This window comes from Puma concolor, chromosome C1, assembly GCF_028749965.1.
Source record: "Puma concolor isolate L17-30 chromosome C1, mPumCon1.1.hap2, whole genome shotgun sequence".
In the NCBI taxonomy this organism is placed as follows: Eukaryota; Metazoa; Chordata; class Mammalia; order Carnivora; family Felidae; genus Puma; species Puma concolor.
Genome location: NC_141674.1, coordinates 95,580,068 through 95,601,087, shown reverse-complemented (window position 1 = coordinate 95,601,087; position 21,020 = coordinate 95,580,068). Strand labels below are relative to the sequence as shown.

Below are 21,020 nucleotides of genomic sequence, written 5' to 3'. Positions count from 1 at the left end.
GCTACCACCATAAATCATGGTCAATTACGGATTATGAAACTCAATACAATCAATTATGTACTTTAGTGCTTTGCAAGTTTAACTCAGCTAAAATCACATGAAACTGAGGTAGTTTGAAGGAATATGGATGAAATATAAATAAAGCTTCCATGCTGCACCCTTGCCAAGCATGAGCTCTTGTCACAATAACCCCCAAGTAAAAACGAATTTGTAGTCCTGTGCTGTACTGGGCTTGGGGTAGGTGGGAAGAAGCCCTTCACCGTTCTTAATTACAGCTTCTTGGAAGGTAATAGGGTGGGTGGGTAGAAGCATTTTAAGTTCTTCTCAAGGTAAACTTCACAAAGTTGTGATGGCCTAGAGAAAGGAGGGGTGAGGTGGGTAGGAACTAAATTTGCCTAGTCCTTTTCCTGGTGAACTCAGCCATGGTGGAGAGGAAAGCAGTGGAGATGAGAACCCGAGGAAATGTCCACCTGTATCAGGGTGTTTAAAATGACAGGAAAGAAAGAAAACCTAGGTTTTGAAGAACCACATTATTGTAAAAAAAAAAAAAGGGGGGGGGGGCGCCTGGGTGGCTCAGTCAGTTAAGCATCTGACTTCGGCTCAGGTCATGATCTCACGGTTTGTGAGTTCAAGCCCCACGTCGGGCTCTGTGCTGACAGCGCAGAGCCTGGAGCCTGCTTCACATTCTGTGTCTCCCTCTCTGCCCTTTCCCTGCTCATGCTGTGTCTCTCTGTCTCAAAAATAAACATTAAAAAAAATGTTTTCCCATGAGAACAGGCTAGGCACCAGGGAGGAGTATTTTCAAGTATCCGGGTGGGTGTGTAAAATAACAATTGTATTTTTTGACAGCAAAATGTCAAGGATTGAGAGCACACAGAGCGACATGGCATACTGACTTTCAACAGAACCCTCACTCGGCATTTACTATTCATCATCTGCTATACACATGGAGTCATAGTTCCTACCCTTGGCATGATCGTCCCTGAATGAAGCAGAGGTCCCTCCCGGGCATCCATTGTTACATCGTGGTGTTCTTTGCATCCATAGCAAAGGAATCAATGCATCCATAGCAAAGGCATGGAATCAATGGTTAGGTCTGAGATCCCGCCTTGTCCACTGCAGCAGAATAGGATCCCAGAGGACTGACCCAGGTACAGATGAGAATGGTGCAGATTGGCAGGCAGACTGAGCTCTGTGCTGGGGACAGCATTAGGAGCTAGTGCCTCCTGGAAGGAGTCGGGATGGAAAGGCACAAACCTAGTGGGAAATCTCAGTGATACGGAATCTGAGGGACAGGAGGTGGCAGGAGGGAGGCTCAGAATTAGAGAGAGGCATGCATCCACATTAGGGAGGTCTTAAAAGATAGCCAGCAAAGGCCCCAGGTGCCTGGCAAGACTGAGTCAGGACCCAGGCCCTGGGAAACAACTGTAGTGCCTACAGTTTACAGAACAGGAAGAAAAATGAATGTGGAGACCCATTAACAAGAATTAGGGGGCCTGGGCTAGAAATTGGGAAACAAGTAAGAGCATGGTCCTTAGTGTTAGAAACCACACCAGGGGTAATGTAGCCAGTGGTACAAGTTGTTGCCCATCCTAATCCAGTGTTGCCCTCAGGAGGCTTAATGATTTCCTGATTCAGGTTACTGTTAGCCCAAGGAATGGAGGGTGGCATTGAGCAGGTAGGTGGGACTCCAGTGGCCCCAGTGATGGTACAGAGTAAGTCTGTTTGGTGATAAAACTCACATTTTCCCCACTGCACCTATCCAAGAGAGATGAGAGAGATGCATACATCTCCAAGAGAGAGACATACACTCGGGGGTGTGAACAATCTGTTCACTAGACTAGAAGCTCCCTGAGAGCAGAAACTGTCTTGATCACCATTGCATCTAGAGTGCCTAGCAGGGCCTGGCACATGCTCAAGTATTTGTTGAGTACTTAAGGCAAGGCAAAGATGGATGAGTAAGTGGAGACAGTCTCTTTTAGGTGGGGTATTCCATCAGGCTTACCTAGAGTTTTACTGAAATATTCCTTGCTTACACATCCTATAACATTTATTGTTTTTATTCCATGATATCCAAGCAGTCTTCTTTTTTTTGATTTTTTTATTTTAAAGTTTATTCACTTTTGAGAAAGAGAGAGACAGAGCATGAGCAGGGGAGGGGCGGAGAGAGAGAGAGAGAGAGAGAGAGAGAGACAGAATCAGAAGCAGGGTCCAGGCTCCGAGCTGTCAGCACAGAGCCCCAGGTGGGACTCAAACTCACGAACCGTGAGATCATGACCCGAGCTGAAGTCGGACGCCTAACCGACTGAGCCACCCATGTGCCCCCAAGCAATCTTCTGATTAAAAAATTGATCTTCCTGGTTTCTTCATACTAGAAGTGGAACTAATTTAACCACTAGTCATTGTATTTTGCCGTGTCATTTATTATATTGACATCTGGTTAGTACCTCGGTGAAGTGTGGATGAGGTGAGCAGTGTCAGTCTCTGAGAAGATGAGCATCCGATTTCTGGTCCTCCATGATTGAGATTCAGATCGTGAAATATGGGACCTACTCATGATTTGAGATCCTCCGTAGCAGAAAAAGAAAACTGGCGGATCATAAAAGCATCTGGCTACAGATCTATTTTTGTTTATCCTTCATATTGTTGTTGTTGTATTTTTAAAATATTGGCTTTCAGGTATCCACAATTGTATTCCTTACATTCCTTAGGTTCATAACACATTCTCAGCGTTGGCTCGTGTACTGGCTCAAACACCGTTGACCCGCACGAAAATTCAGATTTTTGTCTTCTCTTGAGAAACTGAGCGATCTTCCAACACTGGGTCTTTTTCACTACATGGCAGCCGTGAGTGGTTACTCAGAACAGCTGCCTCTGTTCATACCCGTCTCTAGTGTCTCCTGACCAAGAGGCTTCATGTTAGTTGCTGTACGTCACTCGGCTCGGACTGCTATCCTTCTAATAAAGTGGAGAGTGAGCTATTTTATTGAGCCCGCTTCACCCATTTACATTACCTGCCTGGTGAGTCTCGGATGGGAGTTTGAGAACCCCGCTCTGCTGGGCAACTGTTCTGGCATCCTTAGTAACAGCTACCGTTCGCTGAGCCCTTATTACGAGCAAAGCCCTGAACTAACAATGTTTTGTACGTCATCTCGTTGACTCCTACCTATAAAACCGTATGAGCTGTTTTATGAGTGCGGAAGCTGAAGCTCAAAAAGCTAAGCAACACGGAGGTTCAAACCTTACCGTGCCTAGGTCCAAGGCTGGGACTTTTAAACTTTATATTCCACCCCTTCCCCAACTAATAATCCGGTAACAATGGAATGACTGCCTCCATATAGTGTGTACTCCTCATACTCAGTCCTTGTGGCGCGAATCCCAGGAACTGGGCTGAGCGCTGCCCTGCCCTCGCCCTGGCCCGTGGCGGACACCCACCGTGTGCCAGGGTCAGACCCAGCTGCTGCTTTGTTGGTTTTGAGGGAGGACGGGAGGCTGCTGGCATCACTGTGGCTCTGATGGAGGACGGGAGGCGCTGGGGTCACTGTGACGCGGCAGCAGCCCATTCATCACCGCCCCTGGTTTTGTGTGTGTGTAGCCAGGCTATGTCAGCACTGTCCCGGGGCTGTGCCCGGGGAAGTTCCTATAAAGGCACTCGAGCCCTAGCCTTGTAGCTCTCAGACCTTTGAGATGGGGAGGCTGTTGCTGTGGGTTGGTGAGTGTGGCAGTTCCCAGCCCCTGAAAGGTCACTCAGTCCAGCAGACAGCAATGTTCAAGGCCTCTTGAGCACCTGAGAAGCAGCCTAGGACTCGAGATGGGGGGGGGGGGGGGGCAGCTTAGGTGGAGGTGGGATGGGACATGGGGAAGGCACAGAGGAGCCCAGGCAGGAGTCATCTGAGCAGTGGTTCTCAAATCCAGCTGCCCATTAAATATCTTTATGCCCAGTTCCACCTTGGACCAGTGAAATCTGAATCTCCAGGGGGAGGAGCCAGAGTATCACTTTTTATACTTGCAGCCAAGGCGACAACCACTGGCCTACGGCTTTCGCTGACTTCTAAGTCATCGCTGTCCCTGTGCCGAGCCTGTGTGTATCCACATGGTGTTGGTTGGGGTTAAATAGGAGCTTTGATAGATTTGGCTCCACTGGTTCAACTTAGAGAAGAGGAAACAGGTGAAGGGAGGCTGTCTCCATTTGTGCATCTGTGTCTGGCTCTGGGGCACGGGTGGTGGGTGCCCGGGAGGACTGGAGGGTGGCCGGGGCAGGTCACTCGGGGCATGCATGTGAATCAGAGCGTGATTCCACCCTTTGTTTCCTGCAGGGCTGGTTCTTGTGCTGAGGCACCACGATGGTAAGGAGAGTGTGTCCTCCTCTCTGGAGCCAGGGAGCTCCCCCAGCTGAGGAGCGCTCTGTGTTGAGTGTCTCCCGCAGCCCCTCCCTGCCCTGGCCCCTGTGTCAGGGACCATCCATCCACTGCAGTTGAGCAGAAGATTTTCAGTCACCTGCCACTTGTCACTCTGCGTTGGCAGGGTCCAGACTTGAGGATCCATCCTATCAGGATTTTATAAGGCGTTCTTTCCCCCCTGGGGCCTCAGCGGTTGGGGTGAAGGGGGAATCAGACCTCAGTCTAGCTTTGGGGTGTGTTTGTATGTGGGGGTTACGGTGGCCTGGCCTCTCGGGCTGTGTTCACACCGCTCCGTGGAAGCTGAGCTCCACCCTCTCCCTGGGTCTCTGCCAACTAACGCACGTTCTCCCTTGCCAGGCGCCGCCCACAAACTGGTGTGTTATTTTGCCGGCTGGGCGCAGAGCCGACCTGGCCCCGCCTCGATCTTGCCCCGTGACCTGGACCCCTTCCTCTGTACCCACCTGATATTTGCCTTCGCCTCAATGAACAACAATCGCATTGTTGCTAAGGATTTCCGGGATGAGAAAATTATCTACCCAGAGTTCAACAAGCTCAAGGAGAAGTGTGTTCCGATGGCCTGTGGGGATCGGATTTTCAGATTTTACAAACAGAAGAAAATTAAGCCTATTTTCTCTTGTGACTTATCAACTTTCTTCTGATTCTTCGGGTCCTAGCCTCCTCTCACAGGGGGCTCGGGATCATCTCTGCCTGAGAATTCCCTGAGGAATAACACCCTGAGCTCATTCTTGCCTCCTTGCCTTTGTTGCCTCTGCCTGGTAACCCTCAGCTCACCCTTCAAGCCAGAGGGAAGGAGTTCATGTACTAATGCTATTAAAATGCTTCGGGGAGGGGGGTGGGGCGCGTGGGTGGCTCAGTCAGTTAAGCGTCTGATTTCAGCTCTGGTCATGATCTCATGGTTTGTGAGTTTGAGCCCCACAACAGGCTCCACACTCACAGCGTGGAGCCTGCTTGGGATTCTCTCTCTCTCCCTCTCTGTCTCTGCCCTTCCCCAACTTGAGCTTTCTCTCTCTCTCTCAAAATAAATAATAAACTTAAAAAAAATTTTAAAAATGCAAAAAAAAAAATGCTTCAAGGAGGGTCCGCATATCACAGATGCTTCACAAATGCTAGTGTCTTTATTACCATTTGTCACCTGCACCCCACCCCCCCAGGACAGTGAGGTCCCCGGGGGAAGGGGCAGTGTCTCCTGTATATTTGCGTACCAGTGGTTAGGTGAGTGCCTTGAGCGGAAGTGGTGCTCAGTAAGTGCTTGTATTCCTGTCCCCAGCTCTCTTGGGTTCTCTCCCTGTCCAAGGAGAGGTCTGTCACTGCGCTAATAGTTATAGATGGCCAGGGTATAAATCCCACATCACTAGATCACAAGCTCCCTGTGAGCAGGGAGCTTGTCTGTCTTGTTCTCTGTTGTACCACAGTCAAGCACCTAAGGCAATCAACGGCGCATAGTAATTACTCAATAAATATTTGTTGACTAAGAAAACAGTGAAGAGAAACATCTTGAGACTACTTCTTTTCCTTCGCACAAGAGCATCATGAGATGTGGGGGAGTTTGGTGGACTTTGGACAGCCTGGGAGGTCGGGTTGTGATGATGCATGGGTTGAATGTTCTCCCCTCTTTTCCTTTTTTTTCTTCCCTGTTCTCTGCTCTGCACTTCTCTGCCCCTCCCTCCACCTGACTTCCCCTTTCACTCCCCTCCCCCCCTAACTTTCCGCTGTTCCCCAGGGGCCCACTGGAGTGGGGACCCAGCTTACCTCCCTCTATCCCACGTCACAGGAACAGGAAGCTGAAAACACTGCTGTCCATTGGTGGGTGGAACTTTGGCACAACCAGGTGACACTTCGGGGCCCCTCCCTGCTGCTTGAATTCCCCATCCCTGGGTATTTGGCCCCCAGGGCTGGGAGGGGCTTTTAAGAAGGGTTGGGAGTTTCAAAGACCTGCCTTTCTTTCTTCCAGCCCGTGTCTGCGGGCCAGCTGCCAGGTGCAAACCAAGGGGCTTTGTGGGGTTGTGGTTCTGAGAAAAGCCTTCCTTGCCTCACCCCGGGTCTCCTGCAGGTTCACCACCATGCTTTCCACATCGGCCAACCGGGAAAGGTTTATTGATTCAGTTATATCCCTCCTGAGGACACATAACTTTGATGGTCTGGACCTCTTCTTCTTGTACCCTGGAGTAAGAGGCAGTCCCATGAGGGACCGATGGACTTTTCTCCTCTTAATTGAAGTAAGGCCAAGTCTGGAAGCTCCAGAATCCAGAAATGATTCTACTTTTATTATATCTGGGCTCGGGGCGTAGGAGGAGCAGAAGGCCAGGTGGGGGCAGGGGCAGGAGAGCGGTAGCAGAATGTTCTTTTACTGCCATCCTAGAAGGGTCTGGCAAAAAGAGCAGGAGTCCTCGTAGTGGCTCTTTTTCACTGTCACACCCAGGTCCTGCTCCAGCACTGCAGCCCAAGTGATGCCTCCTCGGTGCAGCTTCCTGGCCTCCCACAGGCAGCCTGTGCTCCCCCTGCCCGGCCAGCCCTCTATTGTCACTTACCACGTTGGCTCAAGGCGGCCTCTGTCACGAGCCTGGGGCAGGGGCTGTGTCTGACTCACCTCTCTGTCCCTAGAGCCTGGCTCAAGGGGCTCTGTAAATAAAGGTATCCCGGATGATTCTTTCCCTGGCTGCTCTGTCTGGATCTGTGCGTCTGCCTTTTTTTGGCAGGAGCTCCTGTTTGCCTTCCAGAAGGAGGCGCAGCTTACCAGGCGTCCCAAGCTGCTGCTCTCTGCCGCTGTCTCTGGGGATGAACAAATCATCAAAACAGCTTATGAAGTGCTCCTTCTGGGAAGGTGAGTGGGTGCTGCCTGGGGGGCAGGAGGGAAGGAGGCACGTCACGCTCAGAACCCTGGCGTGGCACAAACACTCTGCCTGTGAGCTCTCCATGTGCAAGTGCTATTTGGGGGGGCCGGCAGAGGAACATAGGTGGGGACAGGGATCAGCCCCACATACCCTGGGCTTTCTTTAGGAGACCAGACGGAGCTGTAGGACCAGTGCCCACAGTCACATCATCTCGGGCAGAGCCTTCTGCAAAGCTCTTTGCTGAGTCTCGAAGGAGAGAATACCAGGGGCCTGGCCTCTGCCGTCCCAGAGTACAGCTGTAGACATACACTGTGGGGCACAAGGCGGGCATCAGAGAGCCAGATGAGTTAGCAGCCACTGACACAAAAACAGAAATAGGCATGCCCAACCAGGTCTAGTTTTCAGAGCGTGGGTCTCTGTAAAAAAGTTACAAAGCTAAACAAAGAACCGCTCATAACTCACTCTGTCTGGACACGCCAGTTCTGGGCTAATTTTCTTGAGCCTCAAGAATCGAGTGTTGACAGAGGAGCCGCTGAGGCTAACAGAGAGCAAAATAGAAGATGGCGTGGTTCGGTGTGTGATTACACCAGGGAGCCTGGTTTCGGTGTGGGGACAAAAGGGAGGGACCCCATGGGACATAGAATTTGTCAGCATTGGTCTCAACGGCCGGGCAGGCCAGCTGGGTGACTTGAGGCCAGTTAGTTAACCTCAGAGTCTCAACGGCTTCAGCTCTAAAACGGAGAGAGCGATGGTACTGAAGCCAGCGGCCAGATCAAAATTAAATGCTGGCATTTTTGTGCACTGGTGCACTGCTGACCTGGTAAGTACTTGGTTACACTTGGTCATCCTGAGAGTGTTCTGGAAGAGATGGTTTCACTGGTGTCTTGAACGGCAGAAGCATGGAAGCTGTGTAGCTGCTGTGGGGAGTACCGCCTTCCTCATGACAGCATGACCGAGGTCGTGACAAGTGACCTCGGCTGGCACTTGTGTCAGGCGTGAATGTGTTTTTTGGTCCAACTCCCGTCTACTTCCATGGAAACTCTCAGGATGGCCTTGGTCTTCATGCATGGCTGTCCCTAGCCAGCATTTTGCTGCGGTGACAGATCTCAAGTGGCTGGCACAGATGGGCAGGCACCCCAGGCCAAAATGGGGGGGAAGCTGGAGTGGCCAGTACACAACCAGTCAGCTGGTTAGTCCTCTGGCGACCTGACTCGAAAATCTGCTTAGCCCAACCTTCCTATCTCCTCCTTCTGCCTTTGCAGGCTCCTGGATTTCATCAGCGTCTTGTCTTATGACTTTCATGGAAGCTGGGAAAAGTTCACAGGACACAATAGTCCCCTGTTCTCTCTGCCTGGAGACCCCAAATCTTCGGTAAGGAAAGATCTCGAGGGGCCCCGACACCTGCCCCTGAGCCCAGGCCATTGGCCGTCAGTAACAAGGAGGGGTTTGTGTTCTTCCCACCTGCAGGCACATGCCATGAAATACTGGCGGAATCTGGGGGCACCCCCAGAGAAGCTCCTCATGGGGCTCCCCACCTATGGACGGACGTTTAACCTCCTCAAGGCCTCTAATAATGGGCTACAGGCTGAAGCTAAGGGTGTTGCGCTTTCAGGAAAGTACACCAAGCAAGATGGCTTCTTGGCTTATTATGAGGTGACAGGAATAGAGACCTCTGTCTATTAGTCAGGTCTCCATCCTCTGTTGGGGCAAGAGCAAAGACAACAGGGCAAAGGCAAGGGTGATGGCGGGAGGACAAAGAGGTAGTTTACTAGTGCAAGAGAAATCCACTATATAAAGAGAATCTTAACTGTTATACAAGTCAATCCTGACTTACTATCTGGCCTAAATAAAAACTATTAGTACCTGAAATATATATAATTTCAAACATTTGCAAAAGTAAAAGAATAGTATCACCTCCTCCCTTCCTCTGCCACTACCACCTACCCCTCACCAGCTTCAATCTCTAACCGCTCTTGGCCCATCTTGTTTCATGTCCACTCCCTGACTCCCTCCCTCCCGCTACGAGATTATGTTGAAGCAGTTCCAAGACCTCCTCTACTACAGATTCTTTCCTCTTACCCCGATTCCACTCCCTGAATCCCCATCTCAACAAAGCTTGCTACTGAGTGGAGGAAAGAGACTTGGACCCAAGGGAATATAAAACGTAAGAGAGGACAATAAGAGGCACAAGGTGTGTGGCTTAGGGATCTGGAAAGGTCTCATGGAGCAGGTAGCTTTAGAGCAGGGCTTTGGAGCACAGGAATGATCCTGATGGGCAGGAATGACAGGAGGGAAGGGCCCCGCAGGCCAAGGATGGCGGGTACGGAGGCACATGGTGTGCATGGGTGCCTTAGGTAGGAGTGGAGGCACAGTGCTCTGCGCTGACTGGGTAGAAATGTTTTCCTGCTAATCCAGTGAAGCATGGTTATGAGTGACGGCATAGTTGAAATAATGGTCTTGAAAGACATTATAGACTGAAGACATGTTTGATAGAACCTTTAAAGAACAGAAAGGAAGGAAGGAAGAAAAGAAAGAAAGAAAGAAAGAAAGAAAGAAAGAAAGAAAGAAAGAAAGAAAGAAAGAAAGAAAGAAAGAAAGAAAGAAAGAGAAAGAAAGAGAAAGAAAGAAAAAGAAAGAAAGAAAAGCCTCAGACGTTAGCTTCTGCAACCAGCTTGAATACTTCTGCTTCTTCGTGGCGTATGGTTTCTAGCACAATGCTGGGCACCTAGCCAAACTCACATGCTTGACTGATTGTAACAACCCAGTTCTCCTGAGAAACCTGAAATTTATTAGAGATTCACAAGCTAGTTTGATGGCCTCCAAGATGGGGCCCCTTTATGCTGATTTCTAAAGAAGACAGGAGAGGTTTGTTTATGGGAACTCTCTGAAAAAGATACAGGTTTGGTCAAGGGTCAGATAGGTTACCATTCGTAGTTTGATATTGGCATTATTTAGCAAACCCTGATTTGATTTTTAAGGATGTCAGCCACTCCTTGTTTCTCTCTTTCTTTCCATCACGGACATTAGAGAAAGGAACATATTTTAATACGAATTTGCTCAGAAAAGAGAGGAGGTCCTTTGTGAGTGGCTTTCCCCTCCCTCTTTGGTTTGCCTCTTCTCATTCCCTGGCAAGGGATTCTTGGATGCTTTGTCACTGGGAAAAGAGCAGTTTGCCTGCTGGTGCTTCTCTCCATGGACTTCCCGGAGCTAACCTGGTGATCCTCCTGGCAGATTTGCTCCTTCGTCCAGAAAGCGACGAAGCGCTGGATTGACTATCAGCATGTCCCATACGCCTACAAGGGGAATGTGTGGGTTGGCTATGATGATGTCCTCAGCTTCAGTCACAAGGTAAGACATTGGTCCTTTCTTGCTCCAGCATATAGTTTCCTCTGGCTTCCATGAAGCTCTTATCTGTACGGTGTGTGTGTGTGTGTGTGTGTGTGTGTGTGTGTGTGTGTGTTTACTGGGTGGAGGTGAAAAGGTGAGATTTACTAGATCAGGTGAGTTTCAGGCATACCTGACCTAACTGGAGTTTCCTAAATCCGTCTATCCAATCCTCTTCTTCTTACTTTTTTTTTTTTTTAACTTTTATTTAGTTTTGAGAGACAGAGAGACAGAGCGTGAACAGGGGAGGGACAGAGAGAAAGGGAGACACAAAATCTAAAGCAGGCTCCAGGCTCCGAGTTGTGAGCACAGAGCCCTATGTGGGGCATGAACTCACCAACGGTGAGATCATGACCTGAGCCAAAGTTGGACACTTAACCAACTGAGCCACCCAGGCGCCCCTTAAATTTTTATTTTTAAGAGAGAGAGAGCAAGTGGGGGCACGACAGAAAGAGAGGGAGACAGAATCCCAAGCAGGCTCTGCATTGTCAGCACAGAGCCCCATGTGGGGCTCAAACTCATAAACCGAGAGATCATGACCTGAGCCGAAATCAAGAGTCAGATGCTTAACTGACTGAGCCACCCAGGCGCCCCCTGCCCCAACCCTCTTCTTTGGAAGAAAAGGAGTCGCGGTTTTGAGGGGAGAAATGACTTCTCTCAGTTTATGCAGATTTTTGGCAACAGTTTCTTCTTTTCTGCTTGGGCCAGATAACTTCACAACAGCTAAATACCAATATGAGGTAGAACTTGATAAGTGCCCCGTGAATATCACTGAGATGTGTGTCAGGAGTAGGGAAGTCAAGGAGGGCTTCCTCAGGGAGGTGAGCGGCAGGAGATAATGACATGGGGTCAGAGGGTGCTGAAAGCTCATTCAAAGTAGGTTCAAAGAAAAATTGGGGTGGGGCAGAGAAGTCTTGTAAAGCGTAAGAGAAGGCAGTAAAGTGCAGGTCAGTTTATAGAGGGACTTCAACGCTGGCAAAGACGTTTGGACCTCTTCTTGCAGGCATTTTAAGGCAAAATCAGGTTTCTGTGCAGGTACATGACCTGCAAGTTTGAAACCTTTAGAGCCTAACGGTGAGCACCTCCTCTCCCCACGCAAGCAATGTTAAATGAAGTCGAGTCTGGCAGGTTTTTTTTATAGTGAATTAAAACAGAAATGACATGCTTTGGTAATTTCTGAACCTGCCTCTGCTTTGGAATCACCTGAGACTTGATAAATGTAGAAAGATGTGGCTCTACCCCTGAATATTCAGCAGGTCTTAGAAAGAATCTGGGAACTGTTTTTACTATGTTTCCATGTGATCCTGCTGTAACCGGTTTGGCATTTTGGAAGCTCTGAGAGAGACTCAGAAGTGTGCCGGTGACATACTGAGGGTTGGACCAGGTGGTTGGAAGTGGAGGTAGGGTCTGAATGAGAAATTGTCAGCACTTGGCAACTGCCTGGATATCGGGTCTCATTAGAGAGAAGTCACTGTCTCCTCTACTATAGGTGATGCAGAAGCGACAGGTGTTGGCTGTTCTTTGGGGGAAGTTTGGGGTAGAAAGCACAAGGTGATAGGGCAGCATTTGTGAAGACCCACCATGTACCTCCTCTGTGCACAGCACTGGGGGAGGCCCACTGTGCAGAGAGAGGTGCAGAGTATGGCTTTCAGCCTCCAGGATCTTACTCCAGTTTGGGAACAGAGGACACACACAGAAAAATCCAGTGACTCAGTGAAATTACCCAGTTGGATGGAATTCAATATATGATCCACAGGGCATGGGGGAGGGCATTGGTCTGTGTGTCTGGGGAAACCTGAGACCAGCAGGGATGGTGTTCTCGCATTGAGGGGCAGTTACTGTGCCTTGCAGACTAGAGGGGAACAGAGCCCCGTGTGAGGGTGATTAAGGGATTTCATGACAGAATCCCAGAGCTGGAAGAAACCTCAGAGGTCATCATCGGGAGATAATTATCCCTGGATTTCTCTGCGTTTCTGCGCTGTCTGGGCATTCTGAGCAAAAGAAACAGAGCAGCTATAATAAAAGTAGAAAGCTGCCTTCCCCTCTTCCCCCAGAGCCTTTGCTGACTTTCAGAGATTGTAGAAGTCCCCTCCCCAGAGGGGACTTGTCTACATCCCAGTGAAGCTCTCAAACCGTCCAGAGGGGAGAAGGGTCCGATTTGCCAGCTGTCTCACATAAGCTCAAGGCTCATAGTTTCAGGATCCCTCTCCTGTGCCGCAGACCTCACTGCACGTACAGGTGTATATCTGGCCTTCGCCATGTCATTCTTTGGGCAGCTAGGCCATGGGGAACAAAGTCAAAGTGCTGTTGTGATTGGTCTTTTGCCATGAGTAATAATGGTCTGTCCTCTGATCCAGAGATCATGTGTGCGCACACGTAAACTGGCAGGCTAACTTGGTTTGTAAGCAGAGTAAGATCTCAGAATCTTGACGATTTCAGCTTATCTATAATTGGGTTCCTCCTTCTTCTTATTTTACATTTGGGGAAAGTAAATCTCAGAAAGGAGCCCATTGATTTGGCCAAGTCATGTAGTTATTTGGATGTGATGGAGTCTGTCTTTCCCATCAGCCATGACAGAGAATACTAGCAAAGTAATAATAGGACTCGGATTTGGGTCTAAACCCTGCCATTTAGTTATAGGTGAGGGTTTTTTGTTAATGATTTGTAAAAAATATTTTATTTTATTTTATTTTATTTTATTTTATTTTAAAGAGAGAGAGATGCAGAGGTGGGGTGGGGGGGAGGGAGAGAGAGAGAGAGAGAGAGAGAGAGAGAATCCCAATCCACGCTGGGCATAGAGCCTGACTTGGGGCTCAATCCCATGACCCTGGGTTCATGACCTGAGCTAAAATCAAGAGTCAGACACTCAACTAACTGGACCACCCAGGTACCCCTATATCTGAAGTTTTAAAAATCATGGACAAAAGCCTCTCTTTTCTTATCTGTGGAAAGGTGACAGTATTACCTGCTTTATCTCTTCTTTATAGTGTCACTGTGATATACGGTGTGAGGAAGTGGTTTTAAAATAATATAGCAACATCTGTGTTTCAGCATAATGACAATAATGATTGGCACTGGGACCCTGGTGAGACAGTTTTCATTATGTGCAAGGTTTTGATCCAAATATTTTACATGTAGGAATTCTTTTTTAAAAAATCGTCTTCCATTGTGGTTTATATACACAATGCAATACTACTCGGCAATGAGAAAGAATGAAATATGGCCCTTTGTAGCAACGTGGATGGAACTGGAGAGTGTTACGCTAAGTGAAGTAAGTCATATAGAGAAAGACAGATACCATATGTTTTCACTCTTAGGTGGATCCTGAGAAACTTAACAGAAGACCATGGGGGAGGGGAAGGAAAAAAAAAGTTAGAGGGAGGGAGGCAAACCATAAGAGACTTTTAAAAACTGAGAATAAACTGAGAGTTGATGGGGGGTGGGAGGGAGGAGAGGGTGGGTGATGAGCATTGAGGAGGGCACCTGTTGGGATGAGCACTGGGTGTTGTATGGAAACCAATTTGACAATAAATTTCATATAAAAAAATCATCTTTAAAATTGTGGTGAAATATACATAAACATAAAATTTGCCATTTGGCCCATTTTTAAGTGTCCAGTTCAGCAGCATTAAGTGCAGTCACATTGTTTTGTAACTATCTCCACCTTCTATCTATCTCCAGAACTTTTCTTTTAGAGAGAGAGAGAGAGAGAGCAAGCAGGGGAAAGGGACTGAGGGGGAGAGAGAGAGAGAGAGAGAGAGAGAGAGAGAGAGAGAGAGAGAATCTTAAGCAGGCTTCATGGTCAGTACAGAGCCCAATGTGGGGCTTGATCCCATGGCCCTGGGATCATGACCTGCCCCGAAATCATGAGTCGGACACTGAACCAACTGAGCCACCCCGGCGCCCCTATCTCCAGAACTGTTTCATCTTCCCAAACTGAAACCCCATTCGCTTCTCCCTCACCCCCGATAGTGACCACCACTATGCTTTCCATTTATGGGAATGTGACTCCTCTACCTCCTACGAGTGGAATCGTACAATATTTGTCCTGTTGTGCTGGGCTTATTTCGCTCAGCGTAATGTCTCCAAGCTCCATCCATGCTGTAGCATTTACATGAAGGGATTCTTTGGTTCCTAAAAAATACCGGAAATGTTATCCCTTTTTTTTTACAAATGAGGCAAAGGTTTGTGTGACCTTTTCAAGATCCCTTAGCTAATAAGTGGTAAAGGCTAGATTCAAATACAGGCTGTAACTACCAACCATGCTACTGTAGTGTTTCCTGAGGGTCTGTCTTCAGTGTTTTGCCATTGTACCCGTCTGAGGGATGGCCAGCACAGCAGGTTGACTGACTACTCCTTTTTCAGGCAAGGTTCATAAAAGGAGAGAATTTTGGGGGAGCCATGGTGTGGACATTGGACCTGGATGACGTTAAGGGCACTTTCTGTGGCACTGGCCCTTTCCCCCTTGTCTCCAAGTTGCATAGTTTCCTGGTGCAAGCTGGTAAGTACCTATGGCTTGGAAGTGGGGTTGGGAGCAGATCTTTTAGATCTGCAGGCTTCGGTGAGACAGCATGGCACCGAAGGAAGAGAACAAACTTTGATGTTAGGCCGGTCCATTTCCTTGGCTTAGAGGCAGGCTCCATTTGACCCTCTGAGCTTTGTTTTCCTTATCTGCAAAACGGGAATGATCCTTATACTCATGACATTGTTATAAGAACTATATGAGATAAGAAATGAAAACTGCTGGCTCAATGTTAGCGCTCAATATATGTCAGTTTATTTCTCTGTGGCTTCCTCCTGCTTTCATGGGACAAGGGCCAGAAGAGGAAGTCAGATTTCTTTTGATAACCTCTTTGATAGTAGAGACTTCCCTGGTAGTTAGGAGATGGAATCTGGCATGCTACAGCTACAGCATCCTTTGAGATGATTTATAACTATCATTTTAGGGACAAGGACACTGGGGCTCAGAAAGGCAATACTGCTAGTCAAGGGCAGAGATGGGACTTCAACCCAATTCTTTACAAAATGCTGTCAGGAGTGGCCTCCTTGCCCTCCATGTTGTTCCTGGTGCCTTCTACCATGGGGGACACAGGAGGTTTCTGTTATTAGGCCTTGGGGGGCAGCAAGGTCTTGCCGAAGGTGCCATCAGTAAGGTCAAAGTGAGGCCTTAAGCATAGAAAACGGGCAGGCTTCTTGGGGTCGTTCCCCAGAAATGTAAATGTGCTGAGTGCCCATAGGTGCCTGGGATCATATCAACATGATGAGGTGGGGGAGCAGGGCTTCAATGTGGTGGGATTTTATCTATGCCCTCAAGTCAGTGCATTATGAAATCCTTCACTTCTGGATTTTGGGAGCAAGTCCTTCAGCCCTGGAGTGGTCGTAGTCCTGCCAGCAATTAACAGGCTGGGGAGGAAGCGGTAGGACTCTCATCCTGTTCCGATGGTTTCCTCTAGAGTTCAGCTCAACTCCTTCACCAAAATTTTGGCTCTCAACTGCTATGAATTCTTTAAGAACTGACCCTGAAAGTCCGACTGGAACCAATGATATGGGGCTTTTGTCCTCAGAAGGAAAGTCTATGGCTTCTAACACCCATAGGAAGTCTGCAGATATGACTAGAGGCCACCAAAGTGGGATTGTGACCCCTACGAGTGAAACTATGTCCTTTGGAAAGCACACTGTGGCTGTGGAAATGAAGACTGAGACCCTTGGAGACACTATGACTCACGGAGAGATGAGTATGGTTTCTATGCATGGTCAGACTAAGTCCCCTGGAGAGAAGATCGTGCCCCTTGGAAAGAGAGCTGTAGCCCCTGGAATGATGACTACCCCATCCAGAAATATTACAGTCACTCCTGACAGGCAGACCAAGACTCTTAGAAGAGAGCCCACCACTTCTGAGGTGGACACAGACCACCCGGTTGGTCACGTTGGTCTTCAGACAGAAGCCCAAAGCAGGAGGCCATCCTCTGGCCCTGTCATCTAGCCCCAGGGCACATTCCTCTTGCTTTGGACAACCCCTGTGTTCCCATTAATGGGAACGAGTCCTCTGTCAGTTCGATGACCCTTCCAACAAGTGCTCTGTCTCTCTCTCTAAAGAAAGAAAACCCAGAAAACTCTGCTGTGTGTCAAGGAGCCTAAGCTCTGTTGAAGGCAGAAGCTGGGGAAAGCCCTTATCTTTTCTTGTAGATCCCCTGACAGGAGCTGGTCTTACCCAGACATTCATTGACCATTCATGGTTATGAGCAGGCCCCAAAGCCACAGGGAGTTCGTCTCTTTTCTGTTGAATAAACTGGAAACACAAGAATCCATCTGAGTTCTCTGGAGTTCTTTTCTTGAAATGACCTGAGCAATGCAATTGTCAGCTCTGCCTTTCAAGTTCACGTTCCCCTACTGCTGTTTTTGGAAGGAGGGAGTTTGGGTCTAGCCCATGCTGATGTTTTCCAGTGTGGATTATGTTGCTTCCCTCTCTGCCTTGAACAACACTCACTTTGCCGGTGGTCAGAGCCAGAATGTCTTCCAGGGCGGTTTCCCACAATCCTCTCATGTCACACCGGTGTAACATCTCCTCCCATTAATACATCAGAACTACTCTTTGCCAAGGTCACTGGTGATGCCCACGGTGTTAAATACAGAGTTCAAGTCTCACTTCTGATTCTCCTTGATGCAGCAGCAGCACTGGCACACTTGGTCACTTTGTCCTCCCTGATACACTTTCTTTCTTTCTTTTTTTTTTTTTTTTTAATGTTTATTTATGTTTGGGAGAGTGAGTGTGCGAGCGAGTGGGGGAGGGGCAGAGAGAGAGGGAGACAGAGGATCTGAAGTGGGTTCTGCGCTGAGAGCAGAGAGCCTGAAGTGGGGCTCAAACTCACCAACTGTGAGATCATGACCTGCACCGAAGTCGGACCCTTAACAGACTGAGCCACCTGGACCCCAGTGACACACTTTCTTTTTTTTTTTTTTTTTAATTTTTTTTTTTTCAACGTTTATTTATTTTTGGGACAGAGAGAGACAGAGCATGAACGGGGGAGGGGCAGAGAGAGAGGGAGACACAGAATCGGAAACAGGCTCCAGGCTCTGAGCCATCAGCCCAGAGCCTGACGCGAGGCTCGAACTCACGGACCGCGAGATCGTGACCTGGTTGAAGTCGGACGCTTAACTGACTGCGCCACCCAGGCGCCCCCCAGTGACACACTTTCTTAACTATGCTTCTGGGTTTTGATTTTACCTGACCGGTCATTCCTTCACAGCGTTCTGTGCTGATTTCTCCTCTTATCCCTGATCTCTTAATGTTGGGGAGCTCCAAGTCTCTTCCCTGGGTCCCTTTTCTTCGGTATTTACATTCACACCCTCTTGGTGTTGTCCTCTAAGCACATCATTTAAACAGCATCTGTATTATTGTCAAGAGAACAAAAGTGCAGAGAAACGTCCGTAGTACACTATCTTCCACGTAAGGAAAAAGGGGACATAAGAAAACACACGTCTGCTCGTTTGTGCACAGAGTAATAGAAAGTAACAGAAAGATTACGGAAGGAAAGAAACAATAGTAACAGAAAGGATAAACACGGAAATAATGAAATCGGGACTGGCAGGAGTGGAGTGAGGGTGGTGTGGAGAGAATGGGAGATCAGGAACGGGGTACAAAGGGTTGGGGGGGGCGGGTTGCCACTTACCTGAGTACACGTGTTTGTGTCATTCTGACTTTTCGAACCATGAGAGTGTTTCACATCCCACAAATAAATAAAATCAAGGATGGTGGTCGTGGTGGAGCTAGAGCGACTCAAAATTAAAGCACAAACAGCAACAAATGTATTTAGCCGTATTAAAAATGCACCAACAGCGTAATCACATTGAAGGAATTAGGGAAGAAAAGAGCTAGCCTTAGTCACTTTGGAAAACGGCATTTTGCCTCCTTATTGAAAAGCTAAAGAGGAACCATGGACAAATACTGGCCTCCAGCAAATTTGCTTTTGACACGTATATAAGGTAGCAATTCTGAAACTGCTTTCTATGCATTCCAGAATTAAACACAGAAGGAAATCCACTGTGGGTAAGAAGGGCCATGTTTCTCACTGCCGGAGAAAGTAGTTACAAATAGGAAAACAGAAAAGGCTAGAAAGAACCCTGTGGCGTTAGGCTCAGAAGTATCAGTGTGAAATCATGATTTCAAACTACATATGGATTGGTTGATATAGAAATATGTGTATCCATACATATATTTCCTGCTTGGACCACTAGAAGGGGCTACAGCAGTGACATCCGAATAGGCCCCATACCTTGAGGAGAAGGTGCCCAAACACCCCTGGACTAACTGGGGAAGGAGGCCTGTGTATACTGCTCCCGTCTCCCCTCTCCTGGTGGATGATTCTGAGTGGTGATTCCGAGTGGAGGCCGCTGGGCTGAGGACAGTGGGTGAGGTTTCAAGACCGGGCTTCTACAAGACTTGACTCGCAGGTGGAGAGAGAAAAGTACTCAAGTGATGTACCTCTGGGAGCAGCCAGTGGCTGGTCTGTGCTTCACCATTTCATCTCATGCTGAGGAAACAGAGCTCATGTACTACTATCTCACTGCAAAGAAGCCTTGGTAAGTGCTGTAAGGGAGCCTGGAGTAAGGAATGGCAGGTGGCCAGAGGCACAGATGTGCAATCAAGTCCCAGGAACGCCTGGCAAGGTTTGACGCGGTGGGCAAGGGGGCAGGACGCGAGCTCCACGGGCATGACTAATGAGCGGGCACCGGTTGTCTCCGCACAGGAAGGTGATCTGTGGACACCATGTTAGGAGCTGTTGTCACTCTCTCATTTGACTTTGAAGAGTTACATAAAAGGTTCCCAAACCCTGTTTTTGTTGAGTTAGGAATATTGCCACCAGGGGGCAGCAGCATGCAGGGTTACATTTTCTCTGCAGGTGGGAAGAAAAACTAGGAGAGTAGAAAAAAGCAGTTAGAATACCTCTGTACAGAAAATGAAATCAAATATAAATCTGTCATTGTCGTTAAAGTCGATACATTTGGGGCACCTGGGTGGCTTAGTCGGTTAAGCGTCGGACTCTGGATTTTGGTTCAGGTCATGATCTCATAGTTCATGAGGTTGAGACCCATGTCTGGCTCTGTGCTGTCAGCACAGGACCTGCTTGAGATTCTCTTTCCCTTCCTCTCTCTCTCTCTCTGCCCCTCCTTCGCTCGTGCTCTACAATCTCTCTCTCTCTAAAATAAATAAATACATAAATACATAAATAAATAAACAAACAACAACAAAATACAGTCGGTGCTTTTGTGCACATTGAAGCAGAGAGAGCATGAGTGCCCTGAGCTTGGAGGAGGGGCTGTGCTGAGATACAGGTTGAGTTCTGAGACACAGGTTGAGTCCAGACAAACCAGACTTGAAATCCCAGCTCTGATTAACTATGTGATCATGGGGTAGTTAAATCAGCTTCTAAGGTTGTTACAATGGTTAAATGAAACATGTATCTGATACAAAGCCAATAAGTGGGAGTTATTGATATAAGCATATCTTCTGTAGAGCTTCAAGTTTCCATTTAAGTATTTCTTGGAGCGCCTGGGTGGCTCAGTCAGTTAAGTGTCCAACTTTGGCCCAGATCATGATCTCGTGGTTGATGAGTTCAAGCCCCACGCCAAGCTCTGTGCTGACAGCTCAGAGCCTGGAGCCTGCTTCAGAGTCTGTGTCTCCCTCTTTCTGCCCCTCACCGACTCACACCCTGTACCTCTCTCTCTCAAAAATAAATAAACATTAAACATTTTTTAAAGAATTTCTTTGTATAAAGAAAGAAATATGAAATTAGAAACCCTTTAGGTTTTGTGCATAGCTCAAAGTGTTCAGGAGTAGATTCATGACAAAGTTCCAATAATCTCTCATGCTGCTACAACTTTATGTAGGGAATCATTTTATAAACTGGCTACTCTTACCACATGCTTCTAAAACACTACAATCTAGAAGCTAGTAAAGTGTTACAAATAGGAACACAAATAGGTACAAATACCTACAAATAGGTAAAGTGTGTATAGAAGGTATTAAGTGTGTCATTTCCAGGATTAAAAAAAAATTAATGGTTCCTTAACTCTTTATGGAATACAGTCCATGTTGCTTAGCATGGCATACCGGGTCTGCCTCACCATCTGGTCACGTCTGTGTAGACACCTAGTGCTGTGCTCCAGGAGTTTGATCCGGGTGCTCCAAGGTGTGCTCCGTCAGTATGGAGCATGATAACAAATAGTTCAATGGACTAGAAGTTAAAATACGGTGGATACTGAACATATGTTGCTTTAATACAGTTTTGCAGAATCAAGAGTATTCCGATTTTAGCATTACAGGCCTTTCCATTGCGATGGGTCCTGAGTAGAAAATAATTTCCAGAGCGACAGTTAGCATGAT

General features: G+C 47.9%; 1 protein-coding gene and 1 long non-coding RNA gene across 2 annotated transcripts; both read left to right on the top strand.

The window, feature by feature from the left end:
* Positions 1-761: 761 nt before the first annotated feature.
* LOC147578242 (uncharacterized) lies at positions 762-2,981 on the top strand. Its single transcript, XR_015254235.1, has 2 exons — positions 762-1,151; positions 2,712-2,981. It is a non-coding gene; the product is annotated as an uncharacterized LOC147578242 (long non-coding RNA).
* Positions 2,982-3,687: 706 nt separating this feature from the next.
* Positions 3,688-16,940, top strand: OVGP1 (oviductal glycoprotein 1). The gene is given in 12 exon segments (XM_025912085.2): positions 3,688-3,712; positions 4,317-4,346; positions 4,758-4,962; positions 6,193-6,249; positions 6,472-6,637; positions 7,118-7,242; positions 8,515-8,623; positions 8,720-8,905; positions 10,484-10,600; positions 15,002-15,137; positions 16,090-16,614; positions 16,617-16,940. Coding segments are annotated over 12 exon segments (1,839 nt in total). The 3' UTR covers positions 16,775-16,940.
* Positions 16,941-21,020: the final 4,080 nt, after the last annotated feature.